Raw genomic sequence first — 17,739 nt, forward strand, 5'->3', positions numbered from 1 at the left:
GACCGGAATTCCAGTCAGTCGACTCCAGCTTTACTGTAGCTGGTGGCTGGGCACAAGTGTGGGGTATGCTGTACATTGCCGAGGCTGATCCGACATATAGCCGGCGTTGATGCGGCCGCTTACGACAGGGTTCCTCCCGAGCTCTCAGTTCTTTCACCCAATCGTTTTTATTAGCCTCACAAAACTTTCCTCCTCCCACAAACTCCAATACTCCCTCTCCGCAACCTCCACCCCCTCCCTCACGCGACAATTTCCTCTTTTACCACCACTATTCCTTAATATTTCTTGTCAGTCTTTGGCGCATTGGCGCACTCTTGTATCTGTTTTCTTTTGATAGCCCCTGGTCGCAGCTAGCTACGTGGTCGACGTGGCCTCAGGCCCACCATGTCTGAATTCTTAGGGTACGCAAATGGTCCTCCTCGCTTGATTGTTCCCCTTGGGCTAACAAAAGACACTCCAGATCCCGCATTTCACTCATTTCCAAGAGCGATATTCGGTGAGAATATATGCATCTCGTTCACAAAGACGGTCACTGACCTCTAGTGAAGCTACGTGGGCACTTTGCACGAGATCAATTCGGACGAGTCAACAGTGTCTCTCGAGAATGTTCGCTCATTCGGCACAGAGGGCCGCAGAGGCGCCCCTCAGGAGGAGATTGCGCCTTCAGACCAAGTCTACGAATACATTGTCTTTCGCGGCAGCGATGTGAAGGATTTGCGTATCGAGGAGCACCCCTCAATCAAGGAGAATAAGCCCCCTCCTGCTATGCCCGATGACCCGGCCATTGTCGGAGTAAGTGATGCCCTTTGATGTTTTCAAGATCATTCTCCCCTTTCATGATGAAATATACCGGATGTAAACTTTTGTCACGTCGGAAAGCGCAAAACCATGTCGAGATTTCCGTTGCCTTCCTTCTGATTTATCAAGGGGATTTTTTTCTTGCTTTGTTGCCAGACTCTCATTTTGAAATATTGTTCTAACTCTTGAATAACAAGGCTCGAGCCCGTCCTGCAGCACAAGGACCCAACCAGAACGCCCCTCCCGGAGCTCCTTCTGGCGGCCCTCCTGGCGGCCCTCCTGGAGCCCCAGGATTTCAGCATCCTTACCCTCCCAACAACTTTTATGGCGGCCCTCCGCCTCCTGGCTCTTGGGGAAGAGGCGGACCCGGTCCTATGGCTGCACCAGCCTTTGGTAACATGCCATACCCTCCACCTCCGGGCTGGCTTCCTCCAGGCCAAGGTTTCCCTCCAAGCCAAGGTTTCCCCCCTGGACCGGGCGGCCCAGGTCCTTGGGGTAATGCGTTCCCCCCCAGGTCCTGGTGGTCCCCCAGTCGCTGAAGCTGGTCAAGGCCAACGAGCACCTGAGAACCCTCCATCAGCTCAAGATCCGTCAAAACCGCCTCCCATTGGACCCGGTGCAGACAAATTCAAGGGTGTGCCCCCACCAGAGCCTAAAGCTCAACCCGTACGACAGCCCACCAACGCGCCAGCTCCTCCAGTGGAGTCCAAGCCGTCAGCTGCAGAGGTCAAGGCCGTGGCTACGAACGTGGCGTCAAATGGAGCCGTCAAGGCAAACGAAGCGCCCAAGGCCATCCCCACTGGACCCAAGGGCAATCGTGTCCAGCCAGCTCTGCCTCTCACTGGATATGCACACAAACCTTTCCAGCCTCCCTTTGCAGCAGAAAAGGCGGCCCAAGCCGCTCAGCCTGCAGCCGCTACTGGACCAAGCAGCGTGCAGGATGCTACTAGCGCAGCGAGAGCAGCTGTGGCACTGGCCATGGCGCAGCTGAGCAACCCTGCCGGTAATGCCATGGACAACTTGACAAATAAGGTCAACGAGATGCGCATCAATGCAGGACGAGGTGGAATTGCCAACCGTGGCCGCGGTCGGGGCGGTCGCCCTGCCAAGGTTGAAGTTCCTGACGCAGATTTCGACTTTGCCCAGTCAAATGCAAAGTTCAACAAGGAAGATGTCGTCAAGGAAGCCATTGCAGGTTCTCCGGCTAGCGAGGCACCTGCTGTTCCCGTGACTGAGGGCTCTGAACCCTTGGAAGGCGCTGTCCCAGTCGCATACAACAAGTCGAGGTCGTTCTTTGACAACATCTCCAGCGAAGCCAGAGAGAGGGCTGAAAACAACGGCCAAAAGCCCGGCGGACGCGAATGGCGAGGCGAAGAGCAGCGCAGGAACATCGAGACCTTTGGCCAGGGAAGTGTTGACGGGGGCTACCGAAACTATCGCGGACGTGGACGTGGTGGTCGCGGAAACCGAGGCAGCCGCGGCGGGTTTAATCGTGGCGGCCGAGGAGGCCCTCGCCCACAATACCAGTCCACTGCCGCTGGCCAGTAAGGTTCATTTAAAGCCAGGCGACTTTTCAATCCCGGTGAAACCAACAGCAACACGAACAACCTCAATTGTCTCAAACTCCAGAGACAGGCACTGGCGTGGTGATACTAAAACACCTCTATATAGGCTCTTACTACGATCTGAGCCTCCGCAATTTTCTTTCCGTAATTCTCTTTTACTAATGTACCAAAATCTCGCGATGTTTGTCTTTCGAAACTGCTCTGTAGCAGCTACGAAGACTTTTAGTCATATTTGATTTGCTTTTAGCTCAGGATGTGAGCTACGGTTTTCAACGGTCACGGAACCCGATGATGATGCCGGAGTTCGGATTGCGTTTCAAAGGAGCACAGGCGGGTATTCCATGAATCATGAGGATACATGATGAACGAAGAACAAATAACCTCACCAGGAGTGGGAAACAAATAAACATGAGTTGAATTTTCTATACTGGTCAATGAAGCTGGGGAAACGCATGCGGATATATGATTCTATATTATTGTCTACGCGAAGCACGGGTCTGATCAAAGCAGTCAGGCAATTAAAAAGCTTAATAAGTTAATAACTCATACTGAGTAATAGCATCCACAGCTCGTTGCCAAATAAAGTGAAAAGGTAAAGGAAAAGCCCCAAACTTTATTGCCTGCCACAGTAAAAAGGCGATTGTAATTCCAACAGAATCGGGCCGCGTAGATCCGTGAATAAGTTCAGCATTCGAAGTTTCTAGCTTTCGGGCAACAGTCATGGCTGAAGTGGGTTTTGCCGCTCAGCCCCACTAAGAACTCGAGGCGGCGTGACGCATATTAAGCTGAGCCCTACCGGTTCTCAATAGCTGCGTAGCCAAATAACCTGGAGCTTGGAACTTGGCCTTGGTTATTGCATGAAGCTCAAGGCTTTCAATCCGAATTGTCTTGTGTAGTTGGCTATAATAGCTTGGAACCGTCCCTGTGCTGCTCGATTACTGCCTCCATTTCAATTGCTTTATTTTCTTTCAGCGTTGAGCTCGTTTCATAGGATCCTTGCTTCGGGTTTTGGCGCAATCACTCGCTTTATGAAGGAGGGGCACCATACACAATAACCAAGTCGGTCCTCACAGAGATCCAAAATGTCGACAAGACAGCTTCGCAAGCTGCAGAAGCAGAGAGAGCTAGAGGCAAAGGCTGTGCAAGAGTCTGAAGGCAGCGATGGCGATGCCAGCAATGACGAAATTGCTCCTGTAGTGGCAAAACCTCGGGCCAATCTGTTTGCTGCGCTCGGAGGCGACGATGGTGACGGTGGTGATGAGAGCGAAGAGGTAGAGCAAGAAGCAAAAGCTCCGGTATCGCCTGTGGAAGAGCCAGCTGCTCCAGCTGCTGCGCGGAAGAGCAAAAAGAAGAAGAAGAAGAGCAAGAAAAATAAGGCGGCGGCTCAGGCCCAGGACGCTGAGCATAGCGAAGATGATGAGATTGACCGAGCAATCAGAGAGTTGAAAATCGAGCCGCGGGTTCAGGATGGGTCATCTCAGGACAATGGTTCAGCGCTCAACAACATTCTGAAAATCAACCCGTATAACCTCAAAGTGGCCAATGAGATGCGAAACCTATTCGGCCGGGACATCATTGAGTCGGCAGCGGTGGATGAGGAGGAGCAGCGCCGCGGGACACGCCGAAGGAATATGCCGCAGCAGATGGACATTGAGACGTTCCTCAAGTGGCCGACGGATGGCCGCAAGCTGCCTGAGAGCTCTCGGAAGCGCAACGTCTTCATTCATGGAAGAGACCACTGGCCGCTGAGGCCGACTGGGGGCCTGTCCATGAAAGAGCTCGGCAAGACTGCCGACGGGACTGGAGTGGAATACACTTACGTGCACAACAAGGACTACGACGACGTCCAGACCATGTTTTTCGTACAGGTGCAGATGGGAGACCCCATGAGGATGGTGTACTTGCTCAAAAGATTTCGTGAGTAGAGCCTTGAACTCTTCATCATTGTTGAACATTTTACTGACACCAGCTGGGCAGCCTACCATGTCTCCACTCTACTCCAAGTGAGCAGCGTTGCAAAGCAGGACCAGAACATGGCCCTCTCTGCAGAGCTTTGTGAGCGCGCCTTGTTCAGCTTTGGCCGAGTGGCGCTCTCGTCATTCAAGCAAAATCTCGAGCATGGAATGGCTCGCTTGGATTTCAGGAGACCGGAGAACCGCCAGTTCTGGCTCGCCGGATACCACTACATAAAAAGCCTCATCAGAAAGGGAACTTATAAGACTGCACTGGAGTGGGCGAAGCTACTCTACTCCCTGGACCGTAGCGATCCTTATGCGATGAGGCATATGATTCACTCTCTGGCTCTCAAGGCACACGAATCAGATTGGCTCCTTGATTTCTTGGGCCAATTAGACACGAAAGGCGAGAGAGAAGACTTAGCATACCTCATGCAGAGTCGAGTATTGGCGAGACTACAGGTTGGCGATGCTGAGAAGGCTAGGCAAGATATTGTCGATGGAATGAAGAAAGTTCCCTGGTTATACTCGGCTTTATTCCAAACATTGAACCTTGACATCCCACAATCCATCTGGGGCGTCAAAGCTGAGGGAGGTGCCCGCCCCTTTTTGACGCAATTATACGTGCATCAAGTAGGAGACTTATGGAACAGCCCCGAAGCAAAGTCGCTCTTGGAAGATGTAGCCAAGGGCATCGATCGGGCAGACATTGACAAAACAGAGGCTACAAGCGACCTGAAAATTGACATGGGCCTCGCCAGATTAATCTTCTTAAATGGGGAGACATCTCTCATGGGGCTCTTGCCATGGGACGTATTTGACCAGCAGCCCAACTACGAATTCGATCCGCTGCCGCCCGCGGAGGAAGACAACATCTTCACGGCTGAAGGATGCAGGCTCCCCTGGCGCGAGCGACAGTCTGCCAGGGGCCACCCCCCGGCGGCTCTCGAGGAGTTCTTTGCTCAGGTGGAGGAACTGATTGGGCAACCAGGCAGAGGGGCAATTGCTGGAGTAGGAGTAGGAGAAGATGAAGATGAAGAAGACCCAGCAGCACGCGAAATGCTAGCATTGCAACGATGGGGCAATGGCGAAGCTGGGGATTTTGGACTCGAGCACGAACAGAATGCTACGGATGAGGGGCTCGAGCAGGATGTCACAAATGAGGCGGCGGAGAGCGCTGAGGATCAAGGGCTCATGCGCAGGTTCATGCAGATGTTTGGATTTGGACGGGGCGCTGGGGCGGATACGACGGAGACGGGGGGCCATGAGGCGGCAAGAGAGGAGGAGGAAGATGACGACGAAACTCGTAGATAGTACATGCTGCTGCAGGGCCATGAGTAAGGGACCTATATAGAACGGATATCCTTTGGCGGTAGCTGCTCTCCTGTTTGGATGGTTGTTGATCATGAGCTTTTCCGCGAATCCGTGCATCCATACCTCTTCCGTGAATGTGCCCCTGGCTGCTTACCCTGTCTGGTCATCAAGCTGGTCATCAAGCCGGTCAGCATGGATCGTGATGGTGTTAGAAACGTTGTTATATCGGACGAAGCACCACTATTCTGCAGGATAGTTGACCGTGGATATTAATTATAGAACCATGGGAGCATTCATCTACTGCCTTAGCTGGTACACTATACGCGCAGGAAGGATTCAAGGATACGCGGGTATAAGCAAGTACCCGCCCTCGCCTTTTCCCGAGCCGTCTGCCGCTCTATCTAGCATGATCCATGACCCCTCGGAGAAGGAAACAAGTTCATAATAGTTGCTACTAATTGGCGATACTGCTAATAGCCAGAGTTCGATCGTGCCAAGCCTGTAATTATATGCATTGGGTAATTCGCTCGATGTTTTTTTTTTTTATCTTGTTGGAAAAATTCTATAAGAGAACTAAATACTGTAACAACAGCTCTCGAGCAAGCAATGACAAACAAACAAGGACTGCTTGCTTTTGTTGACTACGTAATTTATAACGCGATTGTAATAACTGTTACTTGCTGCATGCGGCATAACAAACAGTTGGAGTAGTTACTATGTTGACCGATTTAAACTGCGCTCAAGCTACATGCACCCTGTTGAAGAGCGCGCGATGCCTTGAAAGAGACAATGGGATTTGCCTAGTGCAGCTGGCTCTAGATTTGTTCCTTCAACGACAGAAAAGCGTATCAAAACCAAGTTGGCTAATCTCTCCTCGTTGCCCAATCAGGGGGACTGCAGGCCTTTCCTGCGTATAGGATAATCTGATATTACATGGTAAGCACGCTACATGCTGATTTTGTTTGGGATAGTGCCTATTTTTAACACACTACGGCGTCTCTATTTTCTCACTCTACGGTTTATCGCGTCAAGGCTTCGTAGGGCCAAAAAAAAAAGGCTGAGTGTGGCCGGGGGAGGAGATCCACTCCGTCATCTTTCATCAACCTTGTGTAAAAGGCCCGGAATCTATTTATACGCGCCGGGCTGAAAAAGAGAAAGTGTTAGCTCCCCGGAGAAGAGGATGGTGAGAATGATGATGATGACGATGAGCCACGCCCGCCACGGGAGAAGAAGAACAAAACAAAGAGAAAGGAAGAAGACAAAGGAAAATGCTAAATCCAGCTGGCTGAGCTGGAATTGGTTCACAATGACGATAGGGCGGAGAGCGACCTGTGGAGATGTGGAAAAAGGGCGCGCCTCGCATGGAAAAGACGTCAAGTAGGTATTGGTGTACAGGCTGTACGCTAGCAGTCCTTGGCAAGCGGAATATCTACAAGAATTTCCCGCTTGTGTCAGTATTGGCCGATTTGTCCGTAATTTGGTCTCTATCTTTTGTTTTGGCTTTTTAGCCTGGAGGAGCCGAGAAAGACGGGGAGTTTCTTGCTAGGGGGAGGGGGGGGGGAAACATGGATGTGGTTGGGGGGGGATGCGAGATGCCTGCAATTCCGGAGTCAAATTCCGAGTCGGTAATGGGATTTGTCCCGTACGGACCCATGCTAAGCTGCTCTCACATGGTGGCTGCAAGAATGACGATGAAGCTATTGCTCCAAAGCTGTGGCTGTTGCTGCAGCCAGGGACGGTTGAAGCCATGTATCTTCTAGACCCCTACCTTGACCGCCACCCGTATTTGAACTCTTGTCGCGTTCTGCCGTTATGGGCATGCTGCCCGATGAGAAGAGGAGAGAGAGATAAAAAAGAGAAGCGGGCTGAACTGAACTGCGTCTCAAGGGCTTAACGTCGAGGCCGCAACGGAGAAAAAGAATGAAAGGGGGGGAAGAGAGAGAGACAGCCAGACCAGGTACTTTGTGAGGTTGACGGGGAGCGGATATGTGACTCGGTCTGGCAAAAGGAAGTGGGTTTGTGTCTGCGTCGTGAGCTATGCGAGACCGAGGACTATCTGGAACAAGGAGCGGCATTGCTGCTGTTTGCGAGTGAAGTACGCGTAACCGAGGAGATGGACCGGAGCTTTGCCTGGAGCGGTGATGCTGGCGATGCTGGCGATGCTGAAAAGCTGCTGCCTCAGAGATGCATATGCCGCTGCTCCAAGTTGCCTATTCCACGCTGGCATGCAATGCTATAACGCCTACATGGAGGCACATATACGTCAAATGCCACCAGCAGTCGCAGCCGGCACCGCCTTGGTTGCATCGACGATCCCCCTCCCAGCCTAGATACGTGTCTTGCATAGCAGAGCCACCACTGCTCGGCGTCGTGCGAATAGCTGCATGGCCATTCGTCCGACCCGGCGTGTCGTAGCACTCGGCCGGGAAGAGCGAGGCTCCATAGCGACAAAAGGGCTCAGCTAGGACTCGGCTAGGACTGCTGCTGCTAAAACAGCACTAACAGAGAGCTGCTCCGAGGCTAAGCTGGTGGTGTGTTCGATATTAGTCGTAGCTGATGTGGGCGCTGCAGAGCAGAGACAATCGGAGGTTTGGCTCCTTAGCCCTGTGCTAGGCATTTGGAGACTGTATGTACTGTACTACTACTAAATGAATGTGGAAGAAGGCCACGGTAACTGCCGCTGCGTTGCCATTCTGGAGAGCTTGGGTTGACCTTGTTCTCTTTTGTTGCTGCTCTTGACCATCTCTCAGCCCTTTTTTCTTACTCATACCGAGCAAACCGTGTCAGCAATGGAAAAAAAGAAAAAAAGAAAAAAATTGTGCCTGCTCCCTTTCGACTCTTTGGTGCGTTGACCCAGGAAATGCTGCTCCAAAACGGCCAAGTGCCCCGGCGGCGCTGCAGGCACGGCAATGTTTCCGCTTATATCGATCTCCAGCACTACGGAGCACTACTGCCTACCTCCAGACAGACGACTTTTGACACCCAGACTCGATTTCTTCTGACGTTGCTCCGGCAGCAACCCACCCGCGCACGAGCCGCCGGACCCCCCTTGCTCTTTGCGGCTGCAAGGCGCTGAGCAGCGTTCAGGGATGCGGCGCTGCTAGTGCTGGGGCTAGCGGGATTTCATACTTTTGAGGAACTTGCCGTGCTGCTGACAGGAGAGGACGATCTCGAGCAATTGAGTGATTGGCTTTGGATGCTTGGGGCATGAGACAGCCGTGTACATGTACATGTAGTATATGTACAGTATATGCGTACGGGAGGGCAGAGCTGATTCGAGCTGGGCTAGAACCTGGTAGCGGTCGGTGGTGCTGTCAAGTGGCATTTCCGTGTTAGTGCAGCTCTACCAAGATGCAGTCAATGCTACGACTTGATACTCCGGCTTGCTTTGCTCCAGTACCACCAACCTCTCTGCCACTAGGTACCGGCCCAGAATGCTACCGTGGAGGCATAAAGCTCCATACCTGAAAGCTCCATACCTGTGACAGCTTGCTGGGTCTTGCACAGACCAGATTTGATTTTTCGACCAAAGACCCCAGCCAGACCGGCGATATGCCAGACGGGCCATGGGATAGGTACTCTTTGTGGCTGGTCCCCTTGTCCGTACTCGTATACATGCATTCACCGTTGGGATATCGGTATACAAAGCAGTAAGGTACTATGTTAAGTAGAACTACTGCTGTACCTAGAGGTAGATGATACTGTAGTACGAGCATCTTACTCTGGGCTGGCGCTCCAGATGACTGTGGTACGGCTGCGTGTATAAGCGTCGGAGCAATGGCAACCTTAATTGCCTGATGGAGCCGGCCGAATGCTTGTCTGCCTTGTCCAGCGCAAAAGGCTGTTTCAACCGCCAAGTGTGCTGTCACTGGCAACTGCCGATAGGAGATCTATCTCACCCATCAGACATACAATATTAGGGATTCTTATCGCAGTCCATCAGGGTCAGCGCTGGGACACACGTTGTTGCTGGGAAATTCCGCCGTCACGTGGCCGTGGCGCTGCCTGGGCTGGCCTGAATCCCCAGCGCGGCGTCTGATGATCGGGTCCTGGCCCAACCAAGATCAAAGTCGACTCCTTTTTGACCTTGACTTTGTGCCCGGTCGAAGCCATTCCTGGCCGTCGCGCAGTAGCTCCGGACCTGGGCCCCGCCCACACAGACCGGCGACGCTTGACGTTCTGCAGCAGCAAAAGCAAAAGCAAGGCCAGGGCAGGGCCATGGTTCGGCCGAGCAGCCCAGTCTCGCTAAGACCAGCCCGTGGTGTGCAGTTTGCGTCTGCAAGCTACCGACGGCTCCAGAAAATTCGCTGCTAGGCATGCGCTGGCTCGAGGAAAAATAGAAGCCTGGCTGGGGACCAAAAAAAAGGGCGGAGAATAATAGGTACGGAGTACTCCGAGCGTGCAGCTTAGCTTTGGCTCTGACATGGGGTCCAACCCACGCCGATCACAACCTCACACCCACCGTCCGTCTCATCATACATACATACGTACATACATACATACATACATACATATGGTACACTGACTGACATGCGCCCGAACCGCCAGATCGCAGCTTGTTTGAGAAACGAGATCTTTGCTCTTCTCTTCCCCAATTGGGAGACGCAAGCCCGCGAAGACGCACATTAGCTGCGTGGAGGAATTGCTGAAACGGGCTATTCGTTGACCAATCACTCGCTCGGTCTATGTGAGAGACGAGAGAGAGACAAAGATAGACGAGAGTGTGGTGTGTGAGCACAAGGAAAAAGGAAGAGAGTCAGAACAGTCTCTCTTTTTTCAAGCCACAGCCTCCAATCCTCTCCAATCCCCCTCCCTTCCCTCTGCCTTATCTCACAGCTCCTGTTACTCTCACTGCCTTGTCGCTATGCTCGGCGTGCTACCGGATTTTGATAAGCGACCTGTATCGTCTCCTTGACATCGCAAGGTTTCTCCGCTAGTCGAGAGTCGATACTGCTTTCAATCTTGTCCTCCACCCTCTTCTCCTCCGATTCGGCCGAATCACTCGGCCGTTTGGCCGTTAATATACAATCTCCCATCCCCATATCCCCCCCCCGTCTCTGCGCTATTCTATGCCAGCCGTGCCCGCCAGATGGCTTCAATGCATACGTATCCTTCCATCACGGACGCGGGAGTGGCGCCCTCGCCCGCCGCCGTGGGCGTTGATGCTTCCAACCCGAGTGACGGAGCGAGTCCCTACGACACTTCCTCAATGTCTCAGCAGCCCTCGCCGCGACAGCTGCCGCACCAGCATCTCGGCCTGGTGACACAGTCGTCGCAGCAACAGCTTCACCAACAGGCGCAGAAGCAGCAGCAGCAGCAGCAGCAACAACAGCCTGCCCAGCGCAGCGTCAAGCGACCAAGGCCCGTCAAGTCATGCACCGAGTGTCGCAAGCGCAAGCTTCGCTGCGACCGTGCCTGTCCCTGCTCACAATGCCACAAGGCGAACCGCGAATGCAAGTACGCGCCGGATCAGGAGTCGGGCAACCTGTCCGACGGCTCAGATGCAGAGGCTGCTGAGCCCAGCCGGCCGGCCAAGCGCAACTTTTCGCACAGCACTATCCCTCCCATGGCCAGTAGTCCATACAACGAAGCTCCTTCTGCGGCCAGATCGTCAAGACCTACCGATTCTACGAGCCTGCCGATGCTCGAAGACCTCTCCATACGAATGGAACGACTGGAGAAGCATGTTCTTGTGCGAAGCACGAGCAGATCCGACCTTGGCGGGCCCAGGATAGTTGCGGCAGCTCCAGAGACTATACGGGGGTTGACGGTGAAGCGCGATGCCTTGCGAACGCGATATTTTGGGCAAAACGACCCTCGAGTGCTATTGAATCTGGTAAGTATGGATGGGTGTTTGGATGTAAATCAAATAAGCAGGCGACTAGAGGACGTGCTTTTGATTCATGACCCCCTAGTATAGCGATTAAATGGCTGACTTGACATTTGCTTGTTTAGTTTGACGATGCAAAGGCATATGTAACTCACAACTGCCAGCGAGAGCCTTTCCCCAGCTTTGAAATCCTACATAAGCACATACGAAGCGAGTCGGCCAAGGCGTTGACCCCAATCACCGTCTTTGTGGACTCCATGATGCCAATCCACAAGAGAATGACGGATATCCTGCCGAAAAAGTCCATCTGTGATAGACTGGTGACTGCGTATATCGAAACATCAGAGACCCAGTACAGAATCATTCACGTCCCGACCTTTGCGGAACAGTACAATCAATACTGGGAGGGCAAGCCGCAGCCAGAGCATTTCCTCCCGCAGCTGCTCTCCGTGATAGCAGTTTCGTCTAGATATGAATCCAAATCCAGGGGCCTAGCTACCGAGCGCATAGAAGGCGTGCACATCCCGACCGCATGTGCACTGGTTAGGATTTGGTTGGACAGCTTAAAGGGTAAACAGCTTGTTGAGCTTGCTACGTTGCAGGCCGAGGTGCTTCTGCTGCTCGCACAGAGGATGATCATCACACGCCCGCAGGATTCCTGGAACCACTTGGGGTTCGTGGTCCGCATGGCCATGTCCATGGGCCTTCACAGAGATCCCTCAGAATTCGAGCCGCGAATGACCCCATTCCACGGCGAGATTAGAAGGAGGCTGTGGTTCACGGTCCTAGACATGGACTTGTACATGTCAATTCTCGCAAATATGCCCTGTCTCGTTCGTGAGGGCGACTATACCTGTCGGCCGCCGCGAAATCTGGACGACAGCGAGCTCTTTCCAGAGATGACTGAGCTGCCGCCCTCGAGGCCCTTGGATCAAGTAACAGATAGTCAGATGCAAGTCTATGCGTCCATGACCCTCCCCACTCGGATGAAGGTGGCTCACATGATTAATCGCATCGACACCATCCGTGACTACCAGGAGGTGCTGGATGTGGGCGGGAAGCTGGAGCGATTCATTGAAGATATCAACTACATCTTTCCCCGGCACGCTCTCAATGATATTGGAAAGAGCAGACTCTGGCGGAACCGGGTCATTCTCGATATGCATGTGAGACGGCCGCTGCTGGCGTTGTATCGACCATTTGCCATGGCAGCCCCCGAGGCGCCGACGCTAATCTCACGGGCGTATCTTCGATCATGCATGGTGATATTGAAATACCTCGACGAGCTGGACCCTACCTTGCCGCATTTTGACGACATTTATCAAATGTATATGCAGCTGTTGAAGCGAGACATCATCCAGGCTTCGCTGAGCGTGTGCTATTTTATCAAATCGGCTATTCGTCCTTCTGCCAACAGCAGCATGCTCGCTCAGCAAGGACTCAGGGCTTCGCCGGGGCCCTCGGATGATGTGCCGTCGTATATCCCATTCCCAACCTATGTCCCGGATGACTTGATGCTTTGGTCGCCATCACGGCTCATCAGCACGGTGCAAAAAATAATCGAACTGCTCGTTGGGCAGGTTCGCGGCAGCGACCTCAAGGACATTCTCTGCGTCGCTGTTGTTCTGGAGAGTGTGAGAAAAGCCGATGTTAGAAGCGAGGAGATTACGAATACCATGTTTGACCTGCTGAATGCTTGTTTGAGAGCCACCAATATGACGACGGAGAAACTTCGAAACCCATCATTGGGTAATGTCAATGAATACCAACGCGATGCGTACGCTCATGGCAGGATGCCGTATATACAGCAAGGGTACGGCATGGGAGGCATGTCGGATCACACCCAAGAATTTGGCGGTTGGATCATGTGGGATGGTTGGGATTGATACCAAGTCTCTGCAGAGGCTTTGTGGTATTTTATTTTCCGTGTAAATCTTTCATCTTATCCGCTGTTTTGTGTTATTTACGGCTTGGATGAGGATGAGTGATGAATCTGGTTACTGGTTTCCTTTGCTCCGGAGGGAAATTGCTTGGTACGAGAGATTGGTAAGAATTAGGCTCTTTGAGCAAGGCGACTGTCGAATTTCGGATGGTCGTCGCGAGAAAGAAGAGGGGAGAGAGAGAGAGGAGATACCCATATGCGCGTGACTTTTGGGGGGGGGAGGATTTACTGTTTCAGCTGTTTTTGTACAATACTTGAAGGACGCATGGCTAGGTAAAAGAGGGTTAGCACCCGTACGGCATAGCAATAAGTATGACGGGGGGTTCTTTTTGCTTCTGTCTTTTTGTTGCTTCTTTAACATGTGACTGACTGCCTATTCTGATGTATTGTCTGAGAGATACTATCTATTCTAGGAAAGAAGAGGAGAGAAGAACACAATCCCCTCCACAACAACCTGGCTTGTAACCGCAATCCTTGCATCCTATTTTGTCAGCACCGGGGACTTGCCATCCCACTCGCTCGCCTCAGCTGCCTTGACCATCCACTCAGCCAAGCTAGCCCTACTAATGGCCGCATTCCAGCCTACACCCTGCCCATCATCCGGCCAGACCCGGACAGCCTCAGCAGGACCCTCGGTCAGCCTCGCCGGCCTCGCAAAGACAAACGGAATCCCGCTTTTACGAATCAACTCGTCCATGTTGTTGTGGTCCTTGATGGCAATCTTCATTGTGCTATGAGTCAGCACGGCGCGGAAGAGCCAGCCCATGTTGTCCATGGATTCGCGCGCGCCAAAGAGGGAGTTGATGATGATTTTGGGGGTCTCGGAAAAGGCTGTGTTTGCAATGGCGGAGAGGAGGACCCGCGCGGTGGAGGTGAGCAGGTCCGGGGGCGTGTCGGGGTGCAGTGCCGAGAAGGGGTTGTCGGAGACGCGGCGCTGGTTGAGGGTTGTGAGGATGGCGGACGGGGGGGATGGTGTTGAGAGGGCGGTTTGCACGTCTTGGAGGGAGGTTGGCGTTCCTGCAGTGTGCAAGATTAGCTTTCTTTCTTGCGTAGAATTGAGAATTTCAGAGGAAAATAGTAGAATAAAAAGGGGCATGTTTTTTGTTTGTCACGCACCTTGGATGATTGTGAGATTCGGGTGTGGTGTGAGGGAGGATGGATCGCGGGCGAGGACGGTGACGGTGTGGTTGTGGGAGAGGGCCTCGGCGAGGATGAGGCGGCCGTTGCGGCCGGTGGCTCCGGAGATGAAGATGTGCATTTTTTATTTGATTGCGGTAGGTGTATTCGAGATAAGATGTTGGTGATTAATTTGAGAGTGTAATGAGGACAAGTGAAGGCGTGTAAGTGAATCTTGGAGCAGATGTTATGATAGCTTCAATGAAGGGTGCTCAAGTCGGCTTTTGGGAAAAATGTTTCTTTGCCCGTTATTTGATTTCTACGAATGCTAAAAAAAAAAATTGTTGATTTACCCTCTTTAAATACTTTTTCTCCCTTTTCTATTCATTTCCATTTCATTGCAAAGCCCACACGGGCAAATGTTCTGAATGAGTTTGTCCACTCGGCCGAATACGCGGTCACATTATATGACCCCCCTTCGGAGCCGTGCCACTCGGCCGGTCAGACTCGGGACCATTAATTTTCTCGATGTAAAATTCCATGGCAGAAAAAAAAGGCCCATAACAACTCCGGCTGTGGGTTTAGGGATTACGTCACATGACTTGGAACTTGCTGAAAGAATGTCCATTTATATAAGCAACCTTTTCTTTCTCCTGTTATGGCCTCTTTTTCTTTTGTAAGACATGAGCCTCGTGCAATGAAAGAGTTCAGTAAATGCTCGGTCGGCGACTTATGCCACTCCTGGCCAAAAGCCCCGATTTTGCCGAAAAGATCAAGCAATCAGCTATATTCTTAGCAGCATACACAGTAGGCTACGAGGCATGGCTAATTTGCCTCGCCACACCTCGGCTGGTCTATACGCAAACCCGTAGCAAGTCAAATTTATTTCCTGATTCAGATGGCAGCGAAGAGCTCGCACGTGCTCGGCCTGCAATCATACTGCCCACAAGAGGCACCATGTCTCCAGTATAGGAACTTTTGGCTGAAACGGGTAATACGGACACCACGGGCCGCTCGCCAGACGAACCTCGGCATGGCGTCCCGGAGTAGAGATCAGCGCACCTCCCCGCATTCTCGCCGGTAAAGGATGCATATACTCCGTGTACTCCGCAGGCAATGGCAGCTTGATATATATACAAGGGGCGGTGACACTGCTAAAAGAACGCAGCATCTTTCATTACACGTTTTACGTGAACCATCAATAAACGAAAAAGTAAAAAAAGACGATTCACAGCCATGGCTCCCAAACAAAAGGCGCCCGTCTACATCCTCGGCGTGGGCATGACAAAGTTCATCAAGCCCCGGGGCAAGGTCGACTACACCGAGCTGGGCTTCGAGGCCGGCGTCAAGGCGCTGCTGGACGCGCAAATCAACTACGACGACGTCGAGCAGGGCATCGCCTGCTACTGCTACGGCGACAGCACCGCCGGCCAGCGCGTCTTTTACCAGTTTGGCCTGACCAAGATCCCCGTCTACAACGTCAACAACAACTGCTCGACGGGGTCGACGGGCATGGCCATGGGCCGCCAGTTCATCGCCAGCGGCATGAACGACTGCGTCATGGTGGTGGGCTTTGAGAAGATGAACCCGGGCAGCCTGCAGAGCTTCTGGAAGGACCGCGAGAGCCCGACGGGCACGTTTGTCAAGCAGATGGCCGAGACGCGCGGCATCACCAACGCGCCGGGCACCGCGCAGCTGTTTGGCAACGGCGGCAGGGAGTACATGGAGAAGTACGGCGCCAGGGCCGAGGACTTTGCCGAGATTGCGCGCGTCAACCACGCCCACTCGCCCAACAACCCGTACTCGCAGTTCCAGCAGGTGTACACGCTGGACGAGATCCTGCAGTCGCCCACCATCTACGAGCCCCTGACCAAGCTGCAGTGCTGCCCGACGTCGGACGGCGGCGCGGCGGCGATTCTCGTCTCGCAGGCGTTTCTGGACCAGCGGCCGCACCTCAAGTCGCAGGCGGTGCTGATCGCGGGCCAGTCACTGGCGACGGACGGGCCGAGCCTGTTTTCGCGCAGCGACATCAACCTGCTGGGCTACGAGATGATCCAGCACGCCGTCAGCGAGGCCACGGCCGAGGCGGGCATCACGCCGCGCGACGTGCAGGTGGTGGAGCTGCACGACTGCTTCAGCACCAACGAGCTGATTGTGATTGACGCGCTGGGGCTCAGCGACAAGGGCAAGGCGCACGAGCTGGTGCGCAACGGCGACATCACCTACGGCGGCAAGTATGTCATCAACCCGTCGGGCGGCCTCACCTCCAAGGGCCATCCGCTGGGCGCCACGGGCATTGCGCAGTGCGCCGAGCTGGTCTGGCACCTGCGCGGCTGGGCCAACAACCGCGCCGTGCCCAACACGAGGTTCGCCATGGCGCACAACCTGGGGCTGGGCGGCGCCGTGGTGGTGACGATTCTGAGGCGCGCGGATGGCGAGGCTGCGGCCGTGGTGGACTCGGAGACGGTGGGCAAGGCGAACAAGTTGGGCTACAACCCGGCGGTGGAGGCAAAGGGCTTCACCAAGGAGCAGGCGGATGAGGTGATGAGCAAGACGGCGAGGAACGACTGGGCGCTGCAGGAGACGCGGGACAAGGTCGAGGCGCGGTTCTGAAAAGCAAAGGGGGGGAAATGCGATGATGGGCTATGAATAAGCTTGTTTTTTGCGTGTATTATAGGGCGATTTCTTTTATATAGCAACGACAGCATAGCCTAGGCGTGCATAATGACATGCTTCTTTTTTTTTTCTTGTTAACTTTATTTGCTGTGTTTGAATCTTGCATCACTACGGATTGCTACAGGTTTGTGTAGTTACGAGTGATGTAGATATCAATGGTTACCAATCATTATCGAAGCTGACACAAGCGTTGCGCTCTTTGTGCCGAACATGGCATCCCTTGTTCTCGTCTGTGATTCTATTGGCGTGTAATCCTCCGCGAATATGCATCCGGCACAAATACCGCAGCACTTGTATCAGAATTGGGCGAGAACAATATTCGACATCAGTAACACAGTGGGAAAAGGGGAAGCGAGGAACCAAACAAAACAATAGTTTCTCTCCTTGTGATGTGAGCAAGTTTTAGAAAAAGTAAAGGAATGCAGAGATGATTGACTACTCTTATCCGTATTGACAAACGCTGCCTCCTTATTGTCGATTCTGTCCTCCTCGAGTCGCCTCCTGCTGCGTTTCACGTCTCGGCAGCAGCCGGTGCTCGTCACA

General features: G+C 53.1%; 5 protein-coding genes across 5 annotated transcripts; 4 read left to right on the forward strand and 1 right to left on the reverse strand.

Annotated features, from left to right (window-relative positions):
- Positions 1 to 112: 112 nt before the first annotated feature.
- TrAtP1_003724 (uncharacterized protein) lies at positions 113 to 3,037 on the forward strand. Its single transcript, XM_066112009.1, has 3 exons — positions 113 to 401; positions 461 to 792; positions 996 to 3,037. The coding sequence occupies exons 2-3, from the start codon at positions 773 to 775 to the stop codon at positions 2,344 to 2,346; spliced, it is 1,371 nt and encodes a 456-aa protein (XP_065968091.1). The 5' UTR covers positions 113 to 401; positions 461 to 772; the 3' UTR covers positions 2,347 to 3,037.
- A 117-nt stretch (positions 3,038 to 3,154) lies between these two features.
- TrAtP1_003725 (uncharacterized protein) lies at positions 3,155 to 7,164 on the forward strand. The gene is made up of 2 exons (XM_014088118.2): positions 3,155 to 4,280; positions 4,341 to 7,164. Exons 1-2 carry the CDS (start codon positions 3,446 to 3,448, stop codon positions 5,630 to 5,632), a joined length of 2,127 nt encoding a protein of 708 aa, XP_013943593.2. The 5' UTR covers positions 3,155 to 3,445; the 3' UTR covers positions 5,633 to 7,164.
- Positions 7,165 to 9,470: 2,306 nt separating this feature from the next.
- Positions 9,471 to 13,742, forward strand: TrAtP1_003726 (uncharacterized protein). Its single transcript, XM_014088121.2, has 2 exons — positions 9,471 to 11,468; positions 11,588 to 13,742. Exons 1-2 carry the CDS (start codon positions 10,722 to 10,724, stop codon positions 13,346 to 13,348), a joined length of 2,508 nt encoding a protein of 835 aa, XP_013943596.2. The 5' UTR covers positions 9,471 to 10,721; the 3' UTR covers positions 13,349 to 13,742.
- On the reverse strand, positions 13,743 to 14,834 carry TrAtP1_003727 (uncharacterized protein). Its single transcript, XM_014087339.2, has 2 exons — positions 14,521 to 14,834; positions 13,743 to 14,421 (listed from the first exon to the last, which is right to left on the reverse strand). The coding sequence occupies exons 1-2, from the start codon at positions 14,660 to 14,662 to the stop codon at positions 13,886 to 13,888; spliced, it is 678 nt and encodes a 225-aa protein (XP_013942814.2). The 5' UTR covers positions 14,663 to 14,834; the 3' UTR covers positions 13,743 to 13,885.
- Positions 14,835 to 15,145: 311 nt separating this feature from the next.
- Positions 15,146 to 17,272, forward strand: TrAtP1_003728 (uncharacterized protein). The gene has a single exon (XM_014088122.2). It carries the CDS (start codon positions 15,757 to 15,759, stop codon positions 17,131 to 17,133), a length of 1,377 nt encoding a protein of 458 aa, XP_013943597.2. The 5' UTR covers positions 15,146 to 15,756; the 3' UTR covers positions 17,134 to 17,272.
- Positions 17,273 to 17,739: the final 467 nt, after the last annotated feature.

This window comes from Trichoderma atroviride, chromosome 2 (assembly GCF_020647795.1).
Source record: "Trichoderma atroviride chromosome 2, complete sequence".
In the NCBI taxonomy this organism is placed as follows: domain Eukaryota; kingdom Fungi; phylum Ascomycota; class Sordariomycetes; order Hypocreales; family Hypocreaceae; genus Trichoderma; species Trichoderma atroviride.